The 22,215-nt window shown below is 45.3% G+C and overlaps 1 protein-coding gene across 1 annotated transcript in view; it reads right to left on the reverse strand.

Moving 5' to 3' along the window:
• Positions 1–22,215, reverse strand: part of slc6a3 (solute carrier family 6 member 3) — a 47,392-nt gene that overhangs the window by 13,691 nt on the left and 11,486 nt on the right. The window contains exons 3-7 of the mRNA XM_045719328.1: positions 16,182–16,428; positions 13,011–13,142; positions 5,314–5,533; positions 972–1,110; positions 140–274 (exon numbers count right to left, since the gene is read on the reverse strand). Coding sequence (XP_045575284.1) covers positions 140–274; positions 972–1,110; positions 5,314–5,533; positions 13,011–13,142; positions 16,182–16,428 — 873 coding nt within the window. The remainder of the gene's footprint in view (positions 1–139; positions 275–971; positions 1,111–5,313; positions 5,534–13,010; positions 13,143–16,181; positions 16,429–22,215) is intronic.

The raw sequence follows: 22,215 nt of genomic DNA on the forward strand, positions 1-22,215 counted from the left end.
TCTCTCTCTCTCTGTCTCTCTCTCTCTCTCTCTCTCTGTCTCTCATTCTCTGTCTCTCAGTCTCCCAATCTTTCTCTTTCTCTCACTCCTTCCTGTCCCCCCTATCTCTCTGTCTCTCCCCCCTCTCCCCCAGTCTTACCTGAGGCTCACAGAGTCGTAGGAAGTCGACGCTGAGGTAGGCCTTAATGCCATCCATGGCTCCAGGGAGGGTGACACCACGCAGCAGCAGGACAGTCAGGACCACGTAGGGCATGGTGGCTGTGATCCACACCACCTGCACAGGAACACATGGACTCAACAACCTGGCCCACTCTGTTCTATACACATGGACTCAACAACCTGGCCCATCTCTGTTCTGTTCTATACACATGGACTCAACAACCTGGCCCATCTCTGTTCTGTTCTATACACATGGACTCAACAACCTGGCCCATCTCTGTTCTGTTCTATACACATGGACTCAACAACCTGGCCCATCTCTGTTCTGTTCTATACACATGGACTCAACAACCTGGCCCACTCTGTTCTGTTCTATACACATGGACTCATAACCTGGCCCATCTCTGTTCTGTTCTACACACATGGACTCAACAACCTGGCCCACTCTATTATGTTCTAGGCCAGGACTTAATACCCTGCTCATAAAGCTACAGGTAGTGGCCCTGTTCTGGTGTTCTGTTCTGCTCACTGGGCCAGGCCAGAGCTTTAATATCCAGAACGAGTGGACATTTTATGACAAACGAACCACATTTGAGACAGATGTACATTTATGTACCCTGAAACATTTACATATGGAGCCATCACAGATTTGGATGCTGAGGACCGTGGCAGCCATCTTACAAAATGTCAGTCAACAGTGACACAATTTCACTATTTTTAGATAAAAGTACTACATTTCAGCAAAGAGATATATTTATGTACACTTAAAATAGGTTGATATGGAGCCACTACAGATTCAGAGGGCCACCTACCTTCCCTGAGGTCTTGACCCCCTTCCAGAGGCTGAAGTACAGAACCACGATGACCACAGCTAGACAGGATGTCAGCTGCCAACGAGGCAGTCCCAGGTCAGCTATACCCTCACTGTCCTGTAGGTGGAGCACCCCACGCCTGGAACATAACAGTTATAACAGGTTATAACAATTAATCAACTAACAGCTAGGTAACTAACAGACCCAGGTCAGCTATACCCACACTGTCCTGTAGGTGGAGCACCCCACGCCTGGAACATAACAGTTATAACAGGTTATAACAATTAATCAACTAACAGCTAGGTAACTAACAGACCCAGGTCAGCTATACCCTCACTGTCCTGTAGGTGGAGCACCCCACGCCTGGAACATAACAGTTATAACAGGTTATAACAACTAATCAACTAACAGCTAGGTAACTAACAGACCCAGGTCAGCTATACCCTCACTGTCCTGTAGGTGGAGCACCCCACGCATGGAACATAACAGTTATAACAGGTTATAACAACTAATCAAGTAACAGCTAGGTAACTAACAGACCCAGGTCATCTATACCCTCACTGTCCTGTAGGTGGAGCACCCCACACCTGGAACATAACAGTTATAACAGGTTATAACAACTAATAAACTAACAGCTAGGTAACTAACAGACCCAGGTCAGCTATACCCTCACTGTCCTGTAGGTGGAGCACCCCACGCATGGAACATAACAGTTATAACAGGTTATAACAATTAATAAACTAACAGCTAGGTAACTAACAGACCCAGGTCAGCTATACCCTCACTGTCTTGTAGGTGGAGCACCCCACGCCTGGAACATAACAGTTATAACAGGTTATAACAACTAACAACCTACAACTAAAAACACAGCACACTGTTACCAATGACTAACCACAACAACTAACTAACAACCTATAACTAACAACACATCATACTAAGTGGAGAAACACTGCAGTAACTATCAACTAAGAATGAAGAGAAGAGAAGAAGTAGAAGAAGAGGTAGAAGTAGAAGAAGTAGAATAATAGGAAAAGGAGAAGAAGTAGAAGAAGTAGAAGTAGTAGAAGTAGAAGAAGTAGTAGAAGTAGAAGAAGAAGAAGAAGTAGTAGAAGTAGAAGAAGAAGAAGAAGTAGTAGAAGTAGAAGAAGAAGTAGTAGTAGTAGAAGAAGAAGAAGAAGTAGTAGTAGAAGAAGAAGAAGAAGAAGTAGTAGAAGTAGAAGAAGAAGAAGAAGAAGTAGTAGAAGAAGAAGAAGAAGTAGTAGAAGTAGTAGAAGAAGAAGAAGAAGAAGTAGTAGAAGTAGAAGAAGTAGTAGAAGTAGAACAAGAAGAAGAAGTAGAAGTAGAAGAAGAAGAAGTAGTAGTAGAAGAAGAAGAAGAAGAAGTAGTAGAAGTAGAAGAAGTAGTAGAAGTAGAACAAGAAGAAGAAGTAGAAGAAGTAGAAGAAGAAGAAGAAGTAGTAGTAGTAGTAGAAGAAGAAGAAGAAGTAGTAGAAGTAGAAGAAGTAGTAGAAGTAGAAGAAGAAGAAGTACTAGTAGTAGAAGAAGAAGAAGAAGAAGTAGTAGTAGAAGTAGAAGAAGAAGAAGAAGAAGTAGTAGAAGAAGAAGAAGAAGAAGAAGTAGTAGCAGTAGAAGAAGAAGAAGAAGAAGTAGTAGAAGTAGTAGAAGTAGAAGAAGAAGTAGTAGAAGTAGTAGAAGAAGAAGAAGAAGTAGTAGAAGTAGAAGAAGAAGTAGTAGTAGTAGAAGAAGAAGAAGAAGAAGTAGTAGAAGTAGTAGAAGAAGAAGAAGAAGTAGTAGAAGTAGAAGAAGAAGTAGTAGTAGTAGAAGAAGAAGAAGAAGAAGTAGTAGAAGTAGAAGAAGAAGTAGTAGTAGTAGAAGAAGAAGAAGAAGAAGAAGTAGTAGAAGTAGAAGAAGAAGAAGTAGTAGTAGAAGAAGAAGAAGAAGAAGAAGTAGTAGAAGTAGAAGAAGAAGAAGAAGAAGTAGTAGCAGTAGTAGAAGAAGAAGAAGAAGTAGTAGAAGTAGAAGAAGAAGTAGTAGTAGAAGAAGAAGAAGAAGAAGTAGTAGAAGTAGAAGAAGTAGTAGAAGTAGAAGAAGAAGAAGTAGTAGTAGTAGAAGAAGAAGAAGAAGAAGTAGTAGTAGAAGTAGAAGAAGAAGAAGAAGAAGTAGTAGAAGAAGAAGAAGAAGTAGTAGCAGTAGAAGAAGAAGAAGAAGAAGTAGTAGAAGTAGAAGAAGAAGAAGAAGAAGTAGTAGAAGTAGTAGAAGAAGAAGAAGAAGTAGTAGAAGTAGAAGAAGAAGAAGAAGTAGTAGTAGAAGAAGAAGAAGAAGAAGTAGTAGAAGTAGAAGAAGAAGTAGTAGTAGTAGAAGAAGAAGAAGAAGAAGTAGTAGAAGTAGAAGAAGAAGTAGTAGTAGTAGAAGAAGAAGAAGAAGAAGAAGTAGTAGAAGTAGAAGAAGAAGTAGTAGAAGTAGTAGAAGAAGAAGAAGAAGTAGTAGAAGTAGAAGAAGAAGTAGTAGTAGAAGAAGAAGAAGAAGAAGTAGTAGAAGTAGAAGAAGAAGTAGTAGTAGTAGAAGAAGAAGAAGAAGAAGTAGTAGAAGTAGAAGAAGAAGAAGAAGAAGTAGTAGAAGTAGTAGAAGTAGAAGAAGAAGTAGTAGAAGTAGTAGAAGTAGAAGAAGAAGTAGTAGAAGTAGAAGAAGTAGTAGTAGTAGTAGAAGAAGAAGAAGTAGTAGTAGTAGAAGAAGAAGAAGAAGAAGTAGTAGAAGTAAAAGAAGAAGAAGAAGAAGAGGATACCTTTGTGTCAACTGAATGGCCTTGACTCAGACTAGATGAAATTGCTCCCAGGTGGAGATAAAGATAGTGACTGCCTGTCTGTCCATGACTCCATGACAGGCCTGAATTGTCAAAACAAACCGCCTTTGCTAAAAATATGAGACACCTGTTAATCTAACAAGAACACTGGATACAGTGTCTCCATGGACGACCAGGAGTATGAAGACATGGATACAGTATCTCCATGGACGACCAGGAGTATGAAGACATGGATACAGTATCTCCATGGACGACCAGGAGTATAGACACATGGATACAGTATCTCCATGGACGACCAGGAGTATGAAGACATGGATACAGTATCTCCATGGACGACCAGGAGTATAGACACATGGATACAGTATCTCCATGGACGACCAGGAGTATAGACACATGGATACAGTATCTCCATGGACGACCAGGAGTATGAAGACATGGATACAGTATCTCCATGGACGACCAGGAGAATGAAGACATGGATACAGTATCTCCATGGACGACCAGGAGAATGAAGACATGGATACAGTATCTCCATGGACGACCAGGAGAATGAAGACATGGATACAGTATCTCCATGGACGACCAGGAGTATGAAGACATGGATACAGTATCTCCATGGACGACCAGGAGAATGAAGACATGGATACAGTATCTCCATGGACGACCAGGAGAATGAAGACATGGATACAGAATCTCCATGGACGACCAGGAGTATGAAGACATGGATACAGTATCTCCATGGACGACCAGGAGAATGAAGACATGGATACAGTATCTCCATGGACGACCAGGAGAATGAAGACATGGATACAGTATCTCCATGGACGACCAGGAGTATAGACACATGGATACAGTATCTCCATGGACGACCAGGAGTATAGACACATGGATACAGTATCTCCATGGACGACCAGGAGTATAGACACATGGATACAGTATCTCCATGGACGACCAGGAGAATGAAGACATGGATACAGTATCTCCATGGACGACCAGGAGTATGAAGACATGGATACAGAATCTCCATGGACGACCAGGAGAATGAAGACATGGATACAGTATCTCCATGGACGACCAGGAGTATGAAGACATGGATACAGTATCTCCATGGACGACCAGGAGAATGAAGACATGGATACAGTATCTCCATGGACGACCAGGAGAATGAAGACATGGATACAGTATCTCCATGGACGACCAGGAGTATGAAGACATGGATACAGTATCTCCATGGACGACCAGGAGTATGAAGACATGGATACAGTATCTCCATGGACGACCAGGAGAATGAAGGTATGGATACACATAGACCAGGATGTGAACCTCTGGCTCTCTCAGGCACAATGTCTTCTGGGTCCAGGTTTCAAATAAAGTCTGATTATGAATGTGCACATTTGTGTAATTTAATGCCAAAGAGAGAAAAAGGTGAAGCTGGTCCCTCTCAAAATGCCCATACTTGACATGAACAAAGCAACAATACTTTAAGAAAGAAGTCAACAGTCTCTGTTCAGACTTGGATCTAGAGACGAAACACAAGACTCACTCAAAGTACTCGGCTGCGGGGGTGGACTTGTGTGTGTCGTTGAGGGAGTTGTTGAAGGCCCAGAGGTCCGAGCAGTTGGGGCTGTTCCAGGTGTTGTTGCAGTGGACCCAGGGTAGCTCCCCGGTGAAGGAAGAGAACAGGTAGAACAGGGCCCAGGCTATAATCACGTTGTAGTAGAAGCCCACATACAGACTGATCAGGATCACTGTGAAACCAACACCTGGGGAAAAGGCGAAAGGTGAAAGGTCATAGTTCAAGATCACAATGGTTTAGAATACAGGCTCAGACTATAGCAGAGGTAGACAGAAAACACAAAACAGGGCAAAATATCACAGTAAATAATTGATATCAGCTGGAAGTATCACAAAGGCCAAAGGTCATATCTGCTCCTGGATACCTCAAATAAAACCACCTACTTTGAACGTCAACACTCTAAATTCTTACATATTTACATAATACTTCACAAGTAAACTAGGCAGAAGACTTGATAACACAGAATTTAAAGAGCGCTTAAAAAAATAACAAGACAAACTTTCTAAAGGTTGGCCTCTGCGGTCTCCTCTCTACGCTTTATTTATCCCCAGATCTGCCCTTTCTGTGCATTTAGCACCGTGTCCACGCTCTACTGTTCACTTTCATCATAACCTTTAGGACTAACTGGTGTCCATCTCTTTCATTCTGATGGCGATATGATGTCCTGGCTCTTTTTCATCTAGAAGAAGTGATATTTATTGAGGCAGAATCATTAGCATCACCAGTGATCATGTCGTCTTTTCAAAACATTGATCGTTAGGAAAAATAAATATGTGGATCAGATGTAATTGCAGCGATTCCCTGTTGAGTGACAGCTGCTATTCTCTCTGTCTCAGCTAGGGGGCTGGGTGCATGTGAGACTGCTGATTAAAACGTTAACATCCAATACTGACACTCAGTCAGGGACACTAAGATAGAGACAGATAGACTGGCGGATGGATGAAAGGATAGATGGCTGGATGGCTGGATGGATGGATGGCTGGGTGGGTGGCTGGATGGATGGATGGATGGATGGATGGCTGGATGGATGGGTGGTTGGCTGGATGGCTGGATGGCTGGCTGGGTGGGTGGTTGGCTGGATGAATGGCTGGATGGATGGATGGCTGGGTGGGTGGTTGGCTGGATGAATGGCTGGATGGCTGGATGGCTGGGTGGGTGGTTGGGTGGGTGGCTGGGTGGTTGGCTGGGTGGGTGGGTGGATGGGTGGCTGGATGGATGGATGGCTGGTGGGTGGTTGGGTGGGTGGTTGGGCGGGTGGGTGGGTGGGTGGGTGGGTGGGTGGTTGGATGGATGGAAAGACCGGCTGCCTTCAAACTTGGTTTGATGTTATCATCTATGCATAGCCACTAATAACTATACCTACATGTACATATTACCTCAACTAACCGGTGCCCCCACACATTGACTCTGTACCGGTACCCCCTGTATATAGCCTCCACATTGACTCTGTACCAGTACCCCCTGTATATAGCCTCCACATTGACTCTGTACCGGTACCCCCTATATAAAGCCTCCACATTGACTCTGTACTGGTACCCCCCTGTATATAGTCTCCACATTGACTCTGTACCGGTACCCCCTGTATATAGTCTCCACATTGACTCTGTACCAGTACCCCCTGTATATAGCCTCCACATTGACTCTGTACCGTAACACCCTGTATATAGCCTCCACATTGACTCTGTACCGGTACCCCCTGTATATAGTCTCGCTATTGTTATTTACTGCTGCTCTTTAATTACTTGTTTTATTTCTTATTCTTATCCGTATTTCTTTTAACTGCATTGTTGGTTAGGGACTCGTAAGTAAGCATTTCACTGTGAGGTCTACTACACCTGTTGTATTCAGCATTTCTCTGTAAGGTCTACTACACCTGTTGTATTCAGCATTTCACTGTAAGGTCTACTACACCTGTTGTATTCAGCATTTCACTGTAAGGTCTACAACATCTGTTGTATTCAGCATTTCACTGTAAGGTCTACTACACCTGTTGTATTCAGCATTTCACTGTAAGGTCTACTACACCTGTTGTATTCAGCATTTCACTGTAAGGTCTACACCTGTTGTATTCAGCATTTCACTGTAAGGTCTACTACACCTGTTGTATTCAGCATTTCACTGTAAGGTCTACTACACCTGTTGTATTCAGCATTTCACTGTAAGGTCTACTACACCTGTTGTATTCAGCATTTCACTGTAAGGTCTACTACACCTGTTGTATTCAGCATTTCACTGTAAGGTCTACACCTGTTGTATTCGGGCGCATGTGACTAATAAAATTTGTTTTGATTTGATTAAAAACAGAAACACCATTGAAACAAGGACTTTACCTCACTACGTTACACTGAAACCTTTAAGTGGAGAGACTATGAAACCTCCCCCAGAAAGTAAACACATTAAATAGTGACAGATCAACAACAGCAGATCAATGTCCAGAGCACCGCCTGCAGCACCGTGGTTATGATGGAGGAAGGGGGTCCAGAGCACCGTCTGCAGCACCGTGGTTATGATGGAGGAGGGAGGGGGGTCCAGAGCACCGTCTGCAGCACCGTGGTTATGATGGGAGGGGGGGTCCAGAGCACCGCCTGCAGCACCGTGGTTATGATGGAGGAGGGGGGGTCCAGAGCACCGTCTGCAGCACCGTGGTTATGATGGAGGAGGAGGGGGGTCCAGAGCACCGTCTGCAGCACCGTGGTTATGATGGAGGGGGGGGTCCAGAGCACCGCCTGCAGCACCGAGGTTATGATGGAGGAGGGGGGGTCCAGAGCACCATCTGCAGCACCGTGGTTATGATGGAGGAGGAGGGGGGTCCAGAGCACCGTCTGCAGCACCGTGGTTATGATGGAGGAGGGGGGGGCCAGAGCACCGTCTGCAGCACCGTGGTTATGATGGAGGAGGGAGGGGGGTCCAGAGCACCGTCTGCAGCACCGTGGTTATGATGGAGGGGGGGTCCAGAGCACCGTCTGCAGCACCGTGGTTATGATGGAGGAGGGGGGGTCCAGAGCACCGTCTGCAGCACCGTGGTTATGATGGAGGAGGGAGGGGTCCAGAGCACCGTCTGCAGCACCGTGGTTATGATGGAGGGGGGGTCCAGAGCACCGCCTGCAGCACCGTGGTTATGATGGAGGAGGGGGGGTCCAGAGCACCATCTGCAGCACCGTGGTTATGATGGAGGAGGAGGGGGGTCCAGAGCACCGTCTGCAGCACCGTGGTTATGATGGTAGAGGGGGGGGTCCAGAGCACCGTCTGCAGCACCGTGGTTATGATGGAGGAGGGGGGTCCAGAGCACCATCTGCAGCACCGTGGTTATGATGGAGGAGGGGTCCAGAGCACCGCCTGCAGCACCGTGGTTATGATGGAGGAGGGGGTCCAGAGCACCGTCTGCAGCACCGTGGTTATGATGGAGGAGGGGGGTTCCAGAGCACCGTCTGCAGCACCGTGGTTATGATGGAGGAGGGGGGTCCAGAGCACCGTCTGCAGCACCGTGGTTATGATGGAGGAGGGGGGTCCAGAGCACCGTCTGCAGCACCGTGGTTATGATGGAGGAGGGGGGGTCCAGATTACCGTCTGCAGCACCGTGGTTATGATGGCGGAGGGGGGTCCAGAGCACCGTCTGCAGCACCGTGGTTATGATGGAGGGGGGGTCCAGAGCACCGTCTGCAGCACCGTGGTTATGATGGAGGGGGGGGTCCAGAGCACCGTCTACAGCACCGTGGTTATGATGGAGGGTCCAGAGCACCGTCTGCAGCACCGTGGTTATGATGGAGGGGGGGTCCAGAGCACCGCCTGCAGCACCGTGGTTATGATGGAGGAGGAGGGGGGTCCAGAGCACCGTCTGCAGCACCGTGGTTATGATGGAGGGGGGGTCCAGAGCACCGCCTGCAGCACCGTGGTTAAGATGGAGGAGGGGGGTCCAGAGCACCATCTGCAGCACCGTGGTTATGATGGAGGAGGAGGGGGGTCCAGAGCACCGTCTGCAGCACCGTGGTTATGATGGAGGAGGGGGGGGTCCAGAGCACCGTCTGCAGCACCGTGGTTATGATGGAGGAGGGAGGGGGGTCCAGAGCACCGTCTGCAGCACCGTGGTTATGATGGAGGGGGGGGTCCAGAGCACCGTCTGCAGCACCGTGGTTATGATGGAGGAGGGGGGGTCCAGAGCACCGTCTGCAGCACCGTGGTTATGATGGAGGAGGGAGGGGTCCAGAGCACCGTCTGCAGCACCGTGGTTATGATGGAGGGGGGGGGTCCAGAGCACCGCCTGCAGCACCGTGGTTATGATGGAGGAGGGGGGGTTCAGAGCACCATCTGCAGCACCGTGGTTATGATGGAGGAGGAGGGGGGTCCAGAGCACCGTCTGCAGCACCGTGGTTATGATGGAGGAGGGGGGGGTCCAGAGCACCGTCTGCAGCACCGTGGTTATGATGGAGGAGGGGGGGTCCAGAGCACCATCTGCAGCACCGTGGTTATGATGGAGGAGGAGGGGGGTCCAGAGCACCGTCTGCAGCACCGTGGTTATGATGGAGGAGGGGGGGTCCAGAGCACCGTCTGCAGCACCGTGGTTATGATGGAGGAGGGAGGGGGGTCCAGAGCACCGTCTGCAGCACCGTGGTTATGATGGAGGAGGGAGGGGTCCAGAGCACCGTCTGCAGCACCGTGGTTATGATGGAGGGGGGGGTCCAGAGCACCGCCTGCAGCACCGTGGTTATGATGGAGGAGGGGGGGTTCAGAGCACCATCTGCAGCACCGTGGTTATGATGGAGGAGGAGGGGGTCCAGAGCACCGTCTGCAGCACCGTGGTTATGATGGAGGGGGGGTCCAGAGCACCGCCTGCAGCACCGTGGTTATGATGGAGGAGGGGGGGTCCAGAGCACCATCTGCAGCACCGTGGTTATGATGGAGGAGGAGGGGGGTCCAGAGCACCGTCTGCAGCACCGTGGTTATGATGGAGGAGGGGGGGTCCAGAGCACCGTCTGCAGCACCGTGGTTATGATGGAGGAGGGAGGGGGGTCCAGAGCACCGTCTGCAGCACCGTGGTTATGATGGAGGGGGGGGTCCAGAGCACCGTCTGCAGCACCGTGGTTATGATGGAGGAGGGAGGGGTCCAGAGCACCGTCTGCAGCACCGTGGTTATGATGGAGGGGGGGTCCAGAGCACCGCCTGCAGCACCGTGGTTATGATGGAGGAGGGGGGGTTCAGAGCACCATCTGCAGCACCGTGGTTATGATGGAGGAGGAGGGGGGTCCAGAGCACCGTCTGCAGCACCGTGGTTATGATGGAGGGGGGGTCCAGAGCACCGCCTGCAGCACCGTGGTTATGATGGAGGAGGGGGGGTCCAGAGCACCATCTGCAGCACCGTGGTTATGATGGAGGAGGAGGGGGGTCCAGAGCACCGTCTGCAGCACCGTGGTTATGATGGAGGAGGGGGGGGTCCAGAGCACCGTCTGCAGCACCGTGGTTATGATGGAGGAGGGAGGGGGGTCCAGAGCACCGTCTGCAGCACCGTGGTTATGATGGAGGGGGGGGTCCAGAGTACCGTCTGCAGCACCGTGGTTATGATGGAGGAGGGGGGTCCAGAGCACCGTCTGCAGCACCGTGGTTATGATGGAGGAGGGAGGGGTCCAGAGCACCGTCTGCAGCACCGTGGTTATGATGGAGGGGGGGTCCAGAGCACCGCCTGCAGCACCGTGGTTATGATGGAGGAGGGGGGGTCCAGAGCACCATCTGCAGCACCGTGGTTATGATGGAGGAGGAGGGGGGTCCAGAGCACCGTCTGCAGCACCGTGGTTATGATGGAGGAGGGGGGGTCCAGAGCACCGTCTGCAGCACCGTGGTTATGATGGAGGAGGGGGGGGTCCAGAGCACCATCTGCAGCACCGTGGTTATGATGGAGGAGGGGTCCAGAGCACCGCCTGCAGCACCGTGGTTATGATGGAGGAGGGGGTCCAGAGCACCGTCTGCAGCACCGTGGTTATGATGGAGGAGGGGGGTTCCAGAGCACCGTCTGCAGCACCGTGGTTATGATGGAGGGGGGGGGTCCAGAGCACCGTCTACAGCACCGTGGTTATGATGGAGGGGTCCAGAGCACCGTCTGCAGCACCGTGGTTATGATGGAGGGGGGTCCAGAGCACCGCCTGCAGCACCGTGGTTATGATGGAGGAGGAGGGGGGGTCCAGAGCACCGTCTGCAGCACCGTGGTTATGATGGAGGGGGGGTCCAGAGCACCGCCTGCAGCACCGTGGTTATGATGGAGGAGGGGGGGTCCAGAGCACCATCTGCAGCACCGTGGTTATGATGGAGGAGGAGGGGGTCCAGAGCACCGTCTGCAGCACCGTGGTTATGATGGAGGAGGGGGGGTCCAGAGCACCGTCTGCAGCACCGTGGTTATGATGGAGATGGGAGGGGGGGTCCAGAGCACCGTCTGCAGCACCGTGGTTATGATGGAGGGGGGGTCCAGAGCACCGTCTGCAGCACCGTGGTTATGATGGAGGAGGGGGGTCCAGAGCACCGTCTGCAGCACCGTGGTTATGATGGAGGAGGGAGGGGTCCAGAGCACCGTCTGCAGCACCGTGGTTATGATGGAGGGGGGGGTCCAGAGCACCGCCTGCAGCACCGTGGTTATGATGGAGGAGGGGGGGTTCAGAGCACCATCTGCAGCACCGTGGTTATGATGGAGGAGGAGGGGGGGTCCAGAGCACCGTCTGCAGCACCGTGGTTATGATGGAGGAGGGGGGGGTCCAGAGCACCGTCTGCAGCACCGTGGTTATGATGGAGGAGGGGGGGGTCCAGAGCACCATCTGCAGCACCGTGGTTATGATGGTGGAGGGGTCCAGAGCACCGCCTGCAGCACCGTGGTTATGATGGAGGAGGGGGTCCAGAGCACCGTCTGCAGCACCGTGATAATGATGGAGGAGGGGGGTTCCAGAGCACCGTCTGCAGCACCGTGGTTATGATGGAGGAGGGGGGGGTCCAGAGCACCGTCTGCAGCACCGTGGTTATGATGGCGGAGGGGGGTCCAGAGCACCGTCTGCAGCACCGTGGTTATGATGGAGGAGGGGGGTCCAGAGCACCGTCTGCAGCACCGTGGTTATGATGGAGGAGGGGGGTCCAGATTACCGTCTGCAGCACCGTGGTTATGATGGAGGAGGGGGGTCCAGAGCACCGTCTGCAGCACCGTGGTTATGATGGAGGAGGGGGGGGTCCAGATAACCGTCTGCAGCACCGTGGTTATGATGGAGGGGGGAGTCCAGATTACCGTCTGCAGCACCGTGGTTATGATGGGTGGGGGGGGGGGTGTTAGAACGTGACAGAGAAGGTCACATTTCTTCTTTTGACACTTGTCATGTTAATTGGATGGTTTCCGCTCACCGGAGTGTTTATCGATGTGTTGGAAAGTACGGGAAGATTGGCCCAAAATGGGTTTATCACCAAAGACAGAGAGACTCTAAAAGCCAATTTTCAGTCTTCCATCTGACTGGCGTTGTTTGGGTATAAACAATGGTAGTTATCTTAAACACACACACACACACACACACACACACACACACACACACACACACACACACACACACACACACACACACACACACACACACACACACACACACACACACACACACACACACACACACACACACACTCTCTCTCTCTCTGTCTCTCTCTCCTACCTTTGAATATGGGGCAGATCTTCCAGACGCCAGCAGCGCCCTCTCTGTTGTATTGTCCCAGAGCCAGTTCCATATAGAACAGAGGCATGCCTGCTATCACCATGAAGAACAGGTAGGGCACCAGGAACGCTCCTACAGGGAATAGAGAGACATAAGGCTACATTAAGGCTTCATAACACATACAGTACATAGCATATTCATAACAATACAACATTCTATCACCATGAAGAACAGGTAGGGCACCAGGAACGCTCCTACAGGGAATAGAGAGACATAAGGCTACATTAAGGCTTCATAACACATACAGTACATAGCATATTCATAACAATACAACATTCTATCACCATGAAGAACAGGTAGGGCACCAGGAACGCTCCTACAGGGAATAGAGAGACATAAGGCTACATTAAGGCTTCATAACACATACAGTACATAGCATATTCATAACAATACAACATTCTATCACCATGAAGAACAGGTAGGGCACCAGGAACGCTCCTACAGGGGACAGAGACACAGGACAGGATGACATGACATAGTATATACATAATGCCTTCATAACACATAGCCTATACATAGCGGTATCACCATGAAGAACAGGTAGGGCACCAGGAACGCTCATATAGAGGACAGAGAGAGTACCTACATAATGGCTTTATAACACAGTCATAACCTATACATAAGCAATTCATAAGCATGTCTGCTATCTGCATGAAGAACTGGTAGGGCACCAGGAACGCTCCTATACGGCACAGGGCTTCATAAGGCGCATAAGGGCTTCATAACACAGGCATAACCATACTTAGAGCATTGATAGGAACAGGTAGGGGACCAGGAAAGCTTATTTTGAAGGCAGAGGGACAGGACAGGATGAATGACATAGTCTTGCCCGGCCATCCTTTCCATTCTGATCTAGTTGAGCCTGAGAGTCTGAGGCTAGACATGACAATACATGACAATAACGGTAGGGACATCTTATTTAAATGGAACCTACTTAAGGGCTTCATTAAACATTCATTACCATGCATAGCACATTCATATGCATGTATGATGAAATTGAATTGAAATTGAATTGAACCAACATCCTGCAAAATAATGAAAATGCAAGAACAAAATGCTATACTGTTATTTGACCAACTCAGTTAGCGTTCTGTGTTAAACAACCGTAATAGGTGGAACTAATTGTTGTAGACAATCAGCAGTTTGATCAGCTGGGGAGATCTCTTTAATCTTTAAAGGGTAAGGTCTCACACACCCCATCATCCCTACCGCCTGCTCAAACACACATAGATAAGGATTCATCATCCTCTCTCTCTCTCTCTCTCTCTCTCTCTGTCTCTCTCTCTCTCTCTCTCTCTCTCTGTCTCTCTCTCTCTCTCTCTCTCTCTCTGTCTCCCTGTCTCTCTGTCTCTCTCTCTGTCTCCCTGTCTCTCTGTCTCTCTCTCTGTCTCTCTCTCTCTGTCTCTCTCTCTCCCTCGCTCTCTGTCTCTCTCTCTCTCTCTCTCTCTCTCTCTCTCTCTCTCTCTCTCTCTCTCTCTCTCTCTCTCTCTCTCTCTTCTCAATTCAATTCAATTCAAGGGGCTTTATTGGCATGGGAAACATATGTTTACATTGTCAAAGCAAGTGAAATGGATAAACAAAAGTCAAATAAACAATAAAAATGAACAATAAACATTACACTCACAGAAGTTCCAAAATAATAAAGACATTTCAAATGTCATATTATGTATATATACAGTGTTGTAACGATGTGCAAATGGTTAAAGTACAAAAGGGAAAATAAATAAACATAAATATGGGTTGTATTTACAATGGTGTTTGTTCTTCACTGGTTGACCTTTTCTTGTGGCAACAGGTCACAAATCTTGCTGCTGTGATGTCACACTGTGGTATTTCACCCAGTAGATATGGGAGTTTATCAAAATTGGATTTGTGTCTGTTTAATCTGAGGGAAATATGTGTCTCTAATATGGTCCTACATTTGGCAGGAGGTTAGGAAGTGCAGCTCAGTTTCCACCTCATTTTGTGGACAGTGTGCACATAGCCTGTCTTCTCTTGAAAGTCAGGTCTGCCTACGGCGACATTTCTCAATAGCAAGGCTATGCTCACTGAGTCTGTACATAGTCAAAGCTTTCCTTAAGTTTGGGTCAGTCACAGTGGTCAGGTATTCTGCCACTGTGTACTCTCTGTTTAGGGCCAAATAGCATTTTAGTTTGCTTTGATTTTCTGTTAATTCTTTCCAATGTCTCACGTAATTATCTTTTTGTTTTCTCATTATTTGGTTGGTTCTAATTGTGTTGCTGTCCTGGGGCTCTGTGGGGTCTGTTTGTGTTTGTGAACAGAGCCCCAGGACCAGCTTGCTTCTCCAGGTTCATCTCTCTGTAGGTGATGGATTTCTTATGGATGGTTTGGGAATCACTTCCTTTTAGGTGGTTGTAGAATTTAATGTCTATTTGCTGGATTTTGAAATGTAGTGGGTATAATTAGCGGACACCAGACCTCACAACCATAAAGGGCAATGGGTTCTATAACTGATTCAAGTATTTTTTGCCAAATCCTAATTGGTATGTCGAATTGATGGCATAGAAGGGCCTTCTTGCCTTGTATCTCAGATCGTTCACAGCTTTGTGGAAGTTACCTGTGGTGCTGATGTTTAGGGCGAGGTATGTATAGTTTTTTGTGTGCTCTAGGGCAACAGTGTCTAGATGGAATTTGTATTTGTGGTCCTGGCGACTGGACCTTTTTTGGAACACCATTATTTTTGTCTTACTGATTTACTGTCAAGGCCCAGGTCTGACAGAATCTGTGCAGAATATCTCTCTCTTTCTTTGTCTCTCTCTCCATCTCTCTTTCTCTCTCCCTCCCTCCATCTCACCTCCTCCGTTCTTATAACAGAGATAGGGGAACCTCCACACACTCCCTCCCTCCATCTCACCTCCTCCGTTCTTATAACAGAGATAGGGGAACCTCCACACACTCCCTCCCTCCATCTCACCTCCTCCGTTCTTATAACAGAGATAGGGGAAGCTCCACACACTCCCTCCTTCCATCTCACCTCCTCCGTTCTTATAACAGAGATAGGGGAACCTCCACACACTCCCTCCCTCCATCTCACCTCCTCCGTTCTTATAGCAGAGATAGGGGAACCTCCACACACTCCCTCCATCTCACCTCCTCCGTTCTTATAGCAGAGATAGGGGAACCTCCACACGTTGGCCAGGTCCACAGCGAACCCTATCACCGACAGGAGAAAGTCGATCTTCTTCCCCCAGGTCTCCCTCTCTTCTCCAGGGACAGGGGTGTGTCCGTGACTGGGGCCCAGAGCATGGCCGTGGCCGTGGGGGTGTCCAGCAGGGCTGACCAACGAGGAGGTGGTGAACTGGACCCCGTTGTGCTCCTTCACCAGAATCAGCTCCACCTAATATATCAGAATATATGTCATGTAGCTATGTCATCTACAACCACTCCACATAATATATCAGAATATATGTCATGTAGCTATGTCATCTACAACCACTCCACCTAATATATCAGAATATATGTCATGTAGCTATGTCATCTACAACCACTCCACCTAATATATCAGAATATATGTCATGTAGCTATGTCACTGTCATCTACAACCACTCCACCTAATATATCAGAATATATGTCATGTAGCTATGTCACTGTTATCTACAACCACTCCACCTAATATATCAGAATATATGTCATGTAGCTATGTCATCTACAACCACTCCACCTAATATATCAGAATATATGTCATGTAGCTATGTCATCTACAACCACTCCACCTAATATATCAGAATATATGTCATGTAGCTTATGTCATCTACAACCACTCCACCTAATATATCAGAATATATGTCATGTAGCTATGTCCTATCTACAACCACTCCACCTAATATATCAGAATATATGTCATGTAGCTATGTCATCTACAACCACTCCACCTAATATATCAGAATATATGTCATGTAGCTATGTCACTGTGATCTACAACCACTCCACCTACTAAATCAGAATATATGTCATGTAGCTATGTCACTGTTATCTACAACCACTCCACCTAATATATCAGAATATATGTCATGTAGCTATGTCATCTACAACCACTCCACCTAATATATCAGAATATATGTCATGTAGCTATGTCACTGTCATCTACAACCACTCCACCTAATATATCAGAATATATGTCATGTAGCTATGTCATCTACAACCACTCCACCTAATATATCAGAATATATGTCATGGAGCTATGTCATCTACAACCACTCCACCTAATATATCAGAATATATGTCATGTAGCTATGTCATCTACAACCACTCCACCTAATATATGAGAATATATGTCATGGAGCTATGTCATCTACAACCACTCCACCTAATATATCAGAATATATGTCATGTAGCTATGTCACTGTTATCTACAACCACTCCACCTAATATATCAGAATATATGTCATGTAGCTATGTCATCTACAACCACTCCACCTAATATATCAGAATATATGTCATGTAGCTATGTCATCTACAACCACTCCACCTAATATATCAGAATATATGTCATGTAGCTATGTCACTGTTATCTACAACCACTCCACCTAATATATCAGAATATATGTAATGTAGCTATGTCACTGTCATCTACAACCACTCCACCTAATATATCAGAATATATGTCATGTAGCTATGTCATCTACAACCACTCCACCTAATATATCAGAATATATGTCATGTAGCTATGTCATCTACAACCACTCCACCTAATATATCAGAATATATGTCATGTAGCTATGTCACTGTCATCTACAACCACTCCACCTAATATATCAGAATATATGTCATGTAGCTATGTCACTGTTATCTACAACCACTCCACCTAATATATCAGAATATATGTCATGTAGCTATGTCATCTACAACCACTCCACCTAATATATCAGAATATATGTCATGTAGCTATGTCATCTACAACCACTCCACCTAATATATCAGAATATATGTCATGTAGCTATGTCACTGTCATCAACAACCACTCCACCTAATATATAAGAATATATGTCATGTAGCTATGTCACTGTTATCTACAACCACTCCACCTAATGTATCAGAATATATGTCATGTAGCTATGGCATCTACAACCACTCCACCTAATATATCAGAATATATGTCATGTAGCTATGTCACTGTTATCTACAACCACTCCACCTAATATATCAGAATATATGTCATGTAGCTATGTCATCTACAACCACTCCACCTAATATATCAGAATATATGTCATGTAGCTATGTCATCTACAACCACTCCACCTAATATATCAGAATATATGTCATGTAGCTATGTCACTGTTATCTACAACCACTCCACCTAATATATCAGAATATATGTCATGTAGCTATGTCACTGTGATCTACAACCACTCCACCTAATATATCAGAATATATGTCATGTAGCTATTTCACTGTTATCTACAACCACTCCACCTAATATATCAGAATATATGTCATGTAGCTATGTCATCTACAACCACTCCACCTAATATATCAGAATATATGTCGCGTAGCTATGTCATCTACAACCACTCCACCTAATATATCAGAATATATGTCATGTAGCTATGTCACTGTCATCTACAACCACTCCACCTAATATATCAGAATATATGTCATGTAGCTATGTCACTGTTATCTACAACCACTCCACCTAATATATCAGAATATATGTCATGTAGCTATGTCATCTACAACCACTCCACCTAATATATCAGAATATATGTCATGGAGCTATGTCATCTACAACCACTCCACCTAATATATCAGAATATATGTCATGTAGCTATGTCACTGTTATCTACAACCACTCCACCTAATATATCAGAATATATGTCATGTAGCTATGTCATCTACAACCACTCCACCTAATATATCAGAATATATGTCATGTAGCTATGTCATCTACAACCACTCCACCTAATATATCAGAATATATGTCATGTAGCTATGTCACTGTCATCAACAACCACTCCACCTAATATATAAGAATATATGTCATGTAGCTATGTCACTGTTATCTACAACCACTCCACCTAATGCATCAGAATATATGTCATGTAGCTATGGCATCTACAACCACTCCACCTAATATATCAGAATATATGTCATGTAGCTATGTCACTGTTATCTACAACCACTCCACCTAATATATCAGAATATATGTCATGTAGCTATGTCATCTACAACCACTCCACCTAATATATCAGAATATATGTCATGTAGCTATGTCATCTACAACCACTCCACCTAATATATCAGAATATATGTCATGTAGCTATGTCACTGTTATCTACAACCACTCCACCTAATATATCAGAATATATGTCATGTAGCTATGTCATCTACAACCACTCCACCTAATATATCAGAATATATGTCATGTAGCTATGTCACTGTTATCTACAACCACTCCACCTAATATATCAGAATATATGTCATGTAGCTATGTCATCTACAACCACTCCACCTAATATATCAGAATATATGTCATGTAGCTATGTCATCTACAACCACTCCACCTAATATATCAGAATATATGTCATGTAGCTATGTCACTGTCATCTACAACCACTCCACCTAATATATCAGAATATATGTCATGTAGCTATGTCATCTACAACCACTCCACCTAATATATCAGAATATATGTCATGTAGCTATGTCGTTATCTACAACCACTCCACCTAATATATCAGAATATATGTCATGTAGCTATGTCAATCTACAACCACTCCACCTAATATATCAGAATATATGTCATGTAGCTATGTCACTGTTATCTACAACCACTCCACCTAATATATCAGAATATATGTCATGTAGCTATGTCTGTATCTACAACCACTCCACCTAATATATCAGAATATATGTCATGTAGCTATGTCATCTACAACCACTCCACCTAATATATCAGAATATATGTCATGTAGCTATGTCACTGTCATCTACAACCACTCCACCTAATATATCAGAATATATGTCATGTAGCTATGTCATGTTATCTACAACCACTCCACCTAATATATCAGAATATATGTCATGTAGCTATGTCATCTACAACCACTCCACCTAATATATCAGAATATATGTCATGTAGCTATGTCACTGTCATCTACAACCACTCCACCTAATATATCAGAATATATGTCATGTAGCTATGTCACTATTATCTACAACCAATACACCTAATATATCAGAATATATGTCATGTAGCTATGTCACTGTTATCTACAACCACTCCAGCTAATATATCAGAATATATGTCATGTAGCTATGTCATCTACAACCACTCCACCTAATATATCAGAATATATGTCATGTAGCTATGTCTATCTACAACCACTCCACCTAATATATCAGAATATATGTCATGTAGCTATGTCATGTATCTACAACCACTCCACCTAATATATCAGAATATATGTCATGTAGCTATGTACTGTCATCTACAACCACTCCACCTAATATATCAGAATATATGTCATGTAGCTATGTCACTGTTATCTACAACCACTCCACCTAATATATCAGAATATATGTCATGTAGCTATGTCATATCTACAACCACTCCACCTAATATATCAGAATATATGTCATGTAGCTATGTCATCTACAACCACTCCACCTAATATATCAGAATATATGTCATGTAGCTATGTCACTTTATCTACAACCACTCCACCTAATATATCAGAATATATGTCATGTAGCTATGTCACTGTATCTACAACAACTCTACCTAATATATCAGAATATATGTCATGTAGCTATGTCATGTTATCTACAACCACTCCACCTAATATATCAGAATATATGTCATGTAGCTATGTCACTGTTATCTACAACCACTCCACCTAATATATCAGAATATATGTCATGTAGCTATGTCACGTTATCTACAACCACTCCACCTAATATATCAGAATATATGTCATGTAGCTATGTCACTTATCTACAACCACTCCACCTAATATATCAGAATATATGTCATGTAGCTATGTCACTGTTATCTACAACCACTCCACCTAATATATCAGAATATATGTCATGTAGCTATGTCATCTACAACCACTCCACCTAATATATCAGAATATATGTCATGTAGCTATGTCACTTTATCTACAACCACTCCACCTAATATATCAGAATATATGTCATGTAGCTATGTCATATCTACAACCACTCCACCTAATATATCAGAATATATGTCATGTAGCTATGTCACTGATCTACAACCACTCCACCTAATATATCAGAATATATGTCATGTAGCTATGTCACTATCTACAACCACTCCACCTAATATATCAGAATATATGTCATGTAGCTATGTCATCTACAACCACTCCACCTAATATATCAGAATATATGTCATGTAGCTATGTCACTGTTATCTACAACCACTCCACCTAATATATCAGAATATATGTCATGTAGCTATGTCATCTACAACCACTCCACCTAATATATCAGAATATATGTCATGTAGCTATGTACTCTACAACCACTCCACCTAATATATCAGAATATATGTCATGTAGCTATGTCACTGTCATCTACAACCACTCCACCTAATATATCAGAATATATGTCATGTAGCTATGTCACTGTTATCTACAACCACTCCACCTAATATATCAGAATATATGTCATGTAGCTATGTCATCTACAACCACTCCACCTAATATATCAGAATATATGTCATGTAGCTATGTCATCTACAACCACTCCACCTAATATATCAGAATATATGTCAAGTAGCTATGTCATCTACAACCACTCCACCTAATATATCAGAATATATGTCATGTAGCTATGTCACTGTCATCTACAACCACTCCACCTAATATATCAGAATATATGTCATGTAGCTATGTCATCTACAACCACTCCACCTAATATATCAGAATATATGTCATGTAGCTATGTCACTGTTATCTACAACCACTCCACCTAATATATCAGAATATATGTCATGTAGCTATGTCTGTTATCTACAACCACTACACCTAATATATCAGAATATATGTCATGTAGCTATGTCGTTATCTACAACCACTCCACCTAATATATCAGAATATATGTCATGTAGCTATGTCATCTACAACCACTCCACCTAATATATCAGAATATATGTCAAGTA

The sequence above is a fragment of the Salmo salar genome, chromosome ssa05, assembly GCF_905237065.1.
Source record: "Salmo salar chromosome ssa05, Ssal_v3.1, whole genome shotgun sequence".
Taxonomy (NCBI): Eukaryota; Metazoa; Chordata; class Actinopteri; order Salmoniformes; family Salmonidae; genus Salmo; species Salmo salar.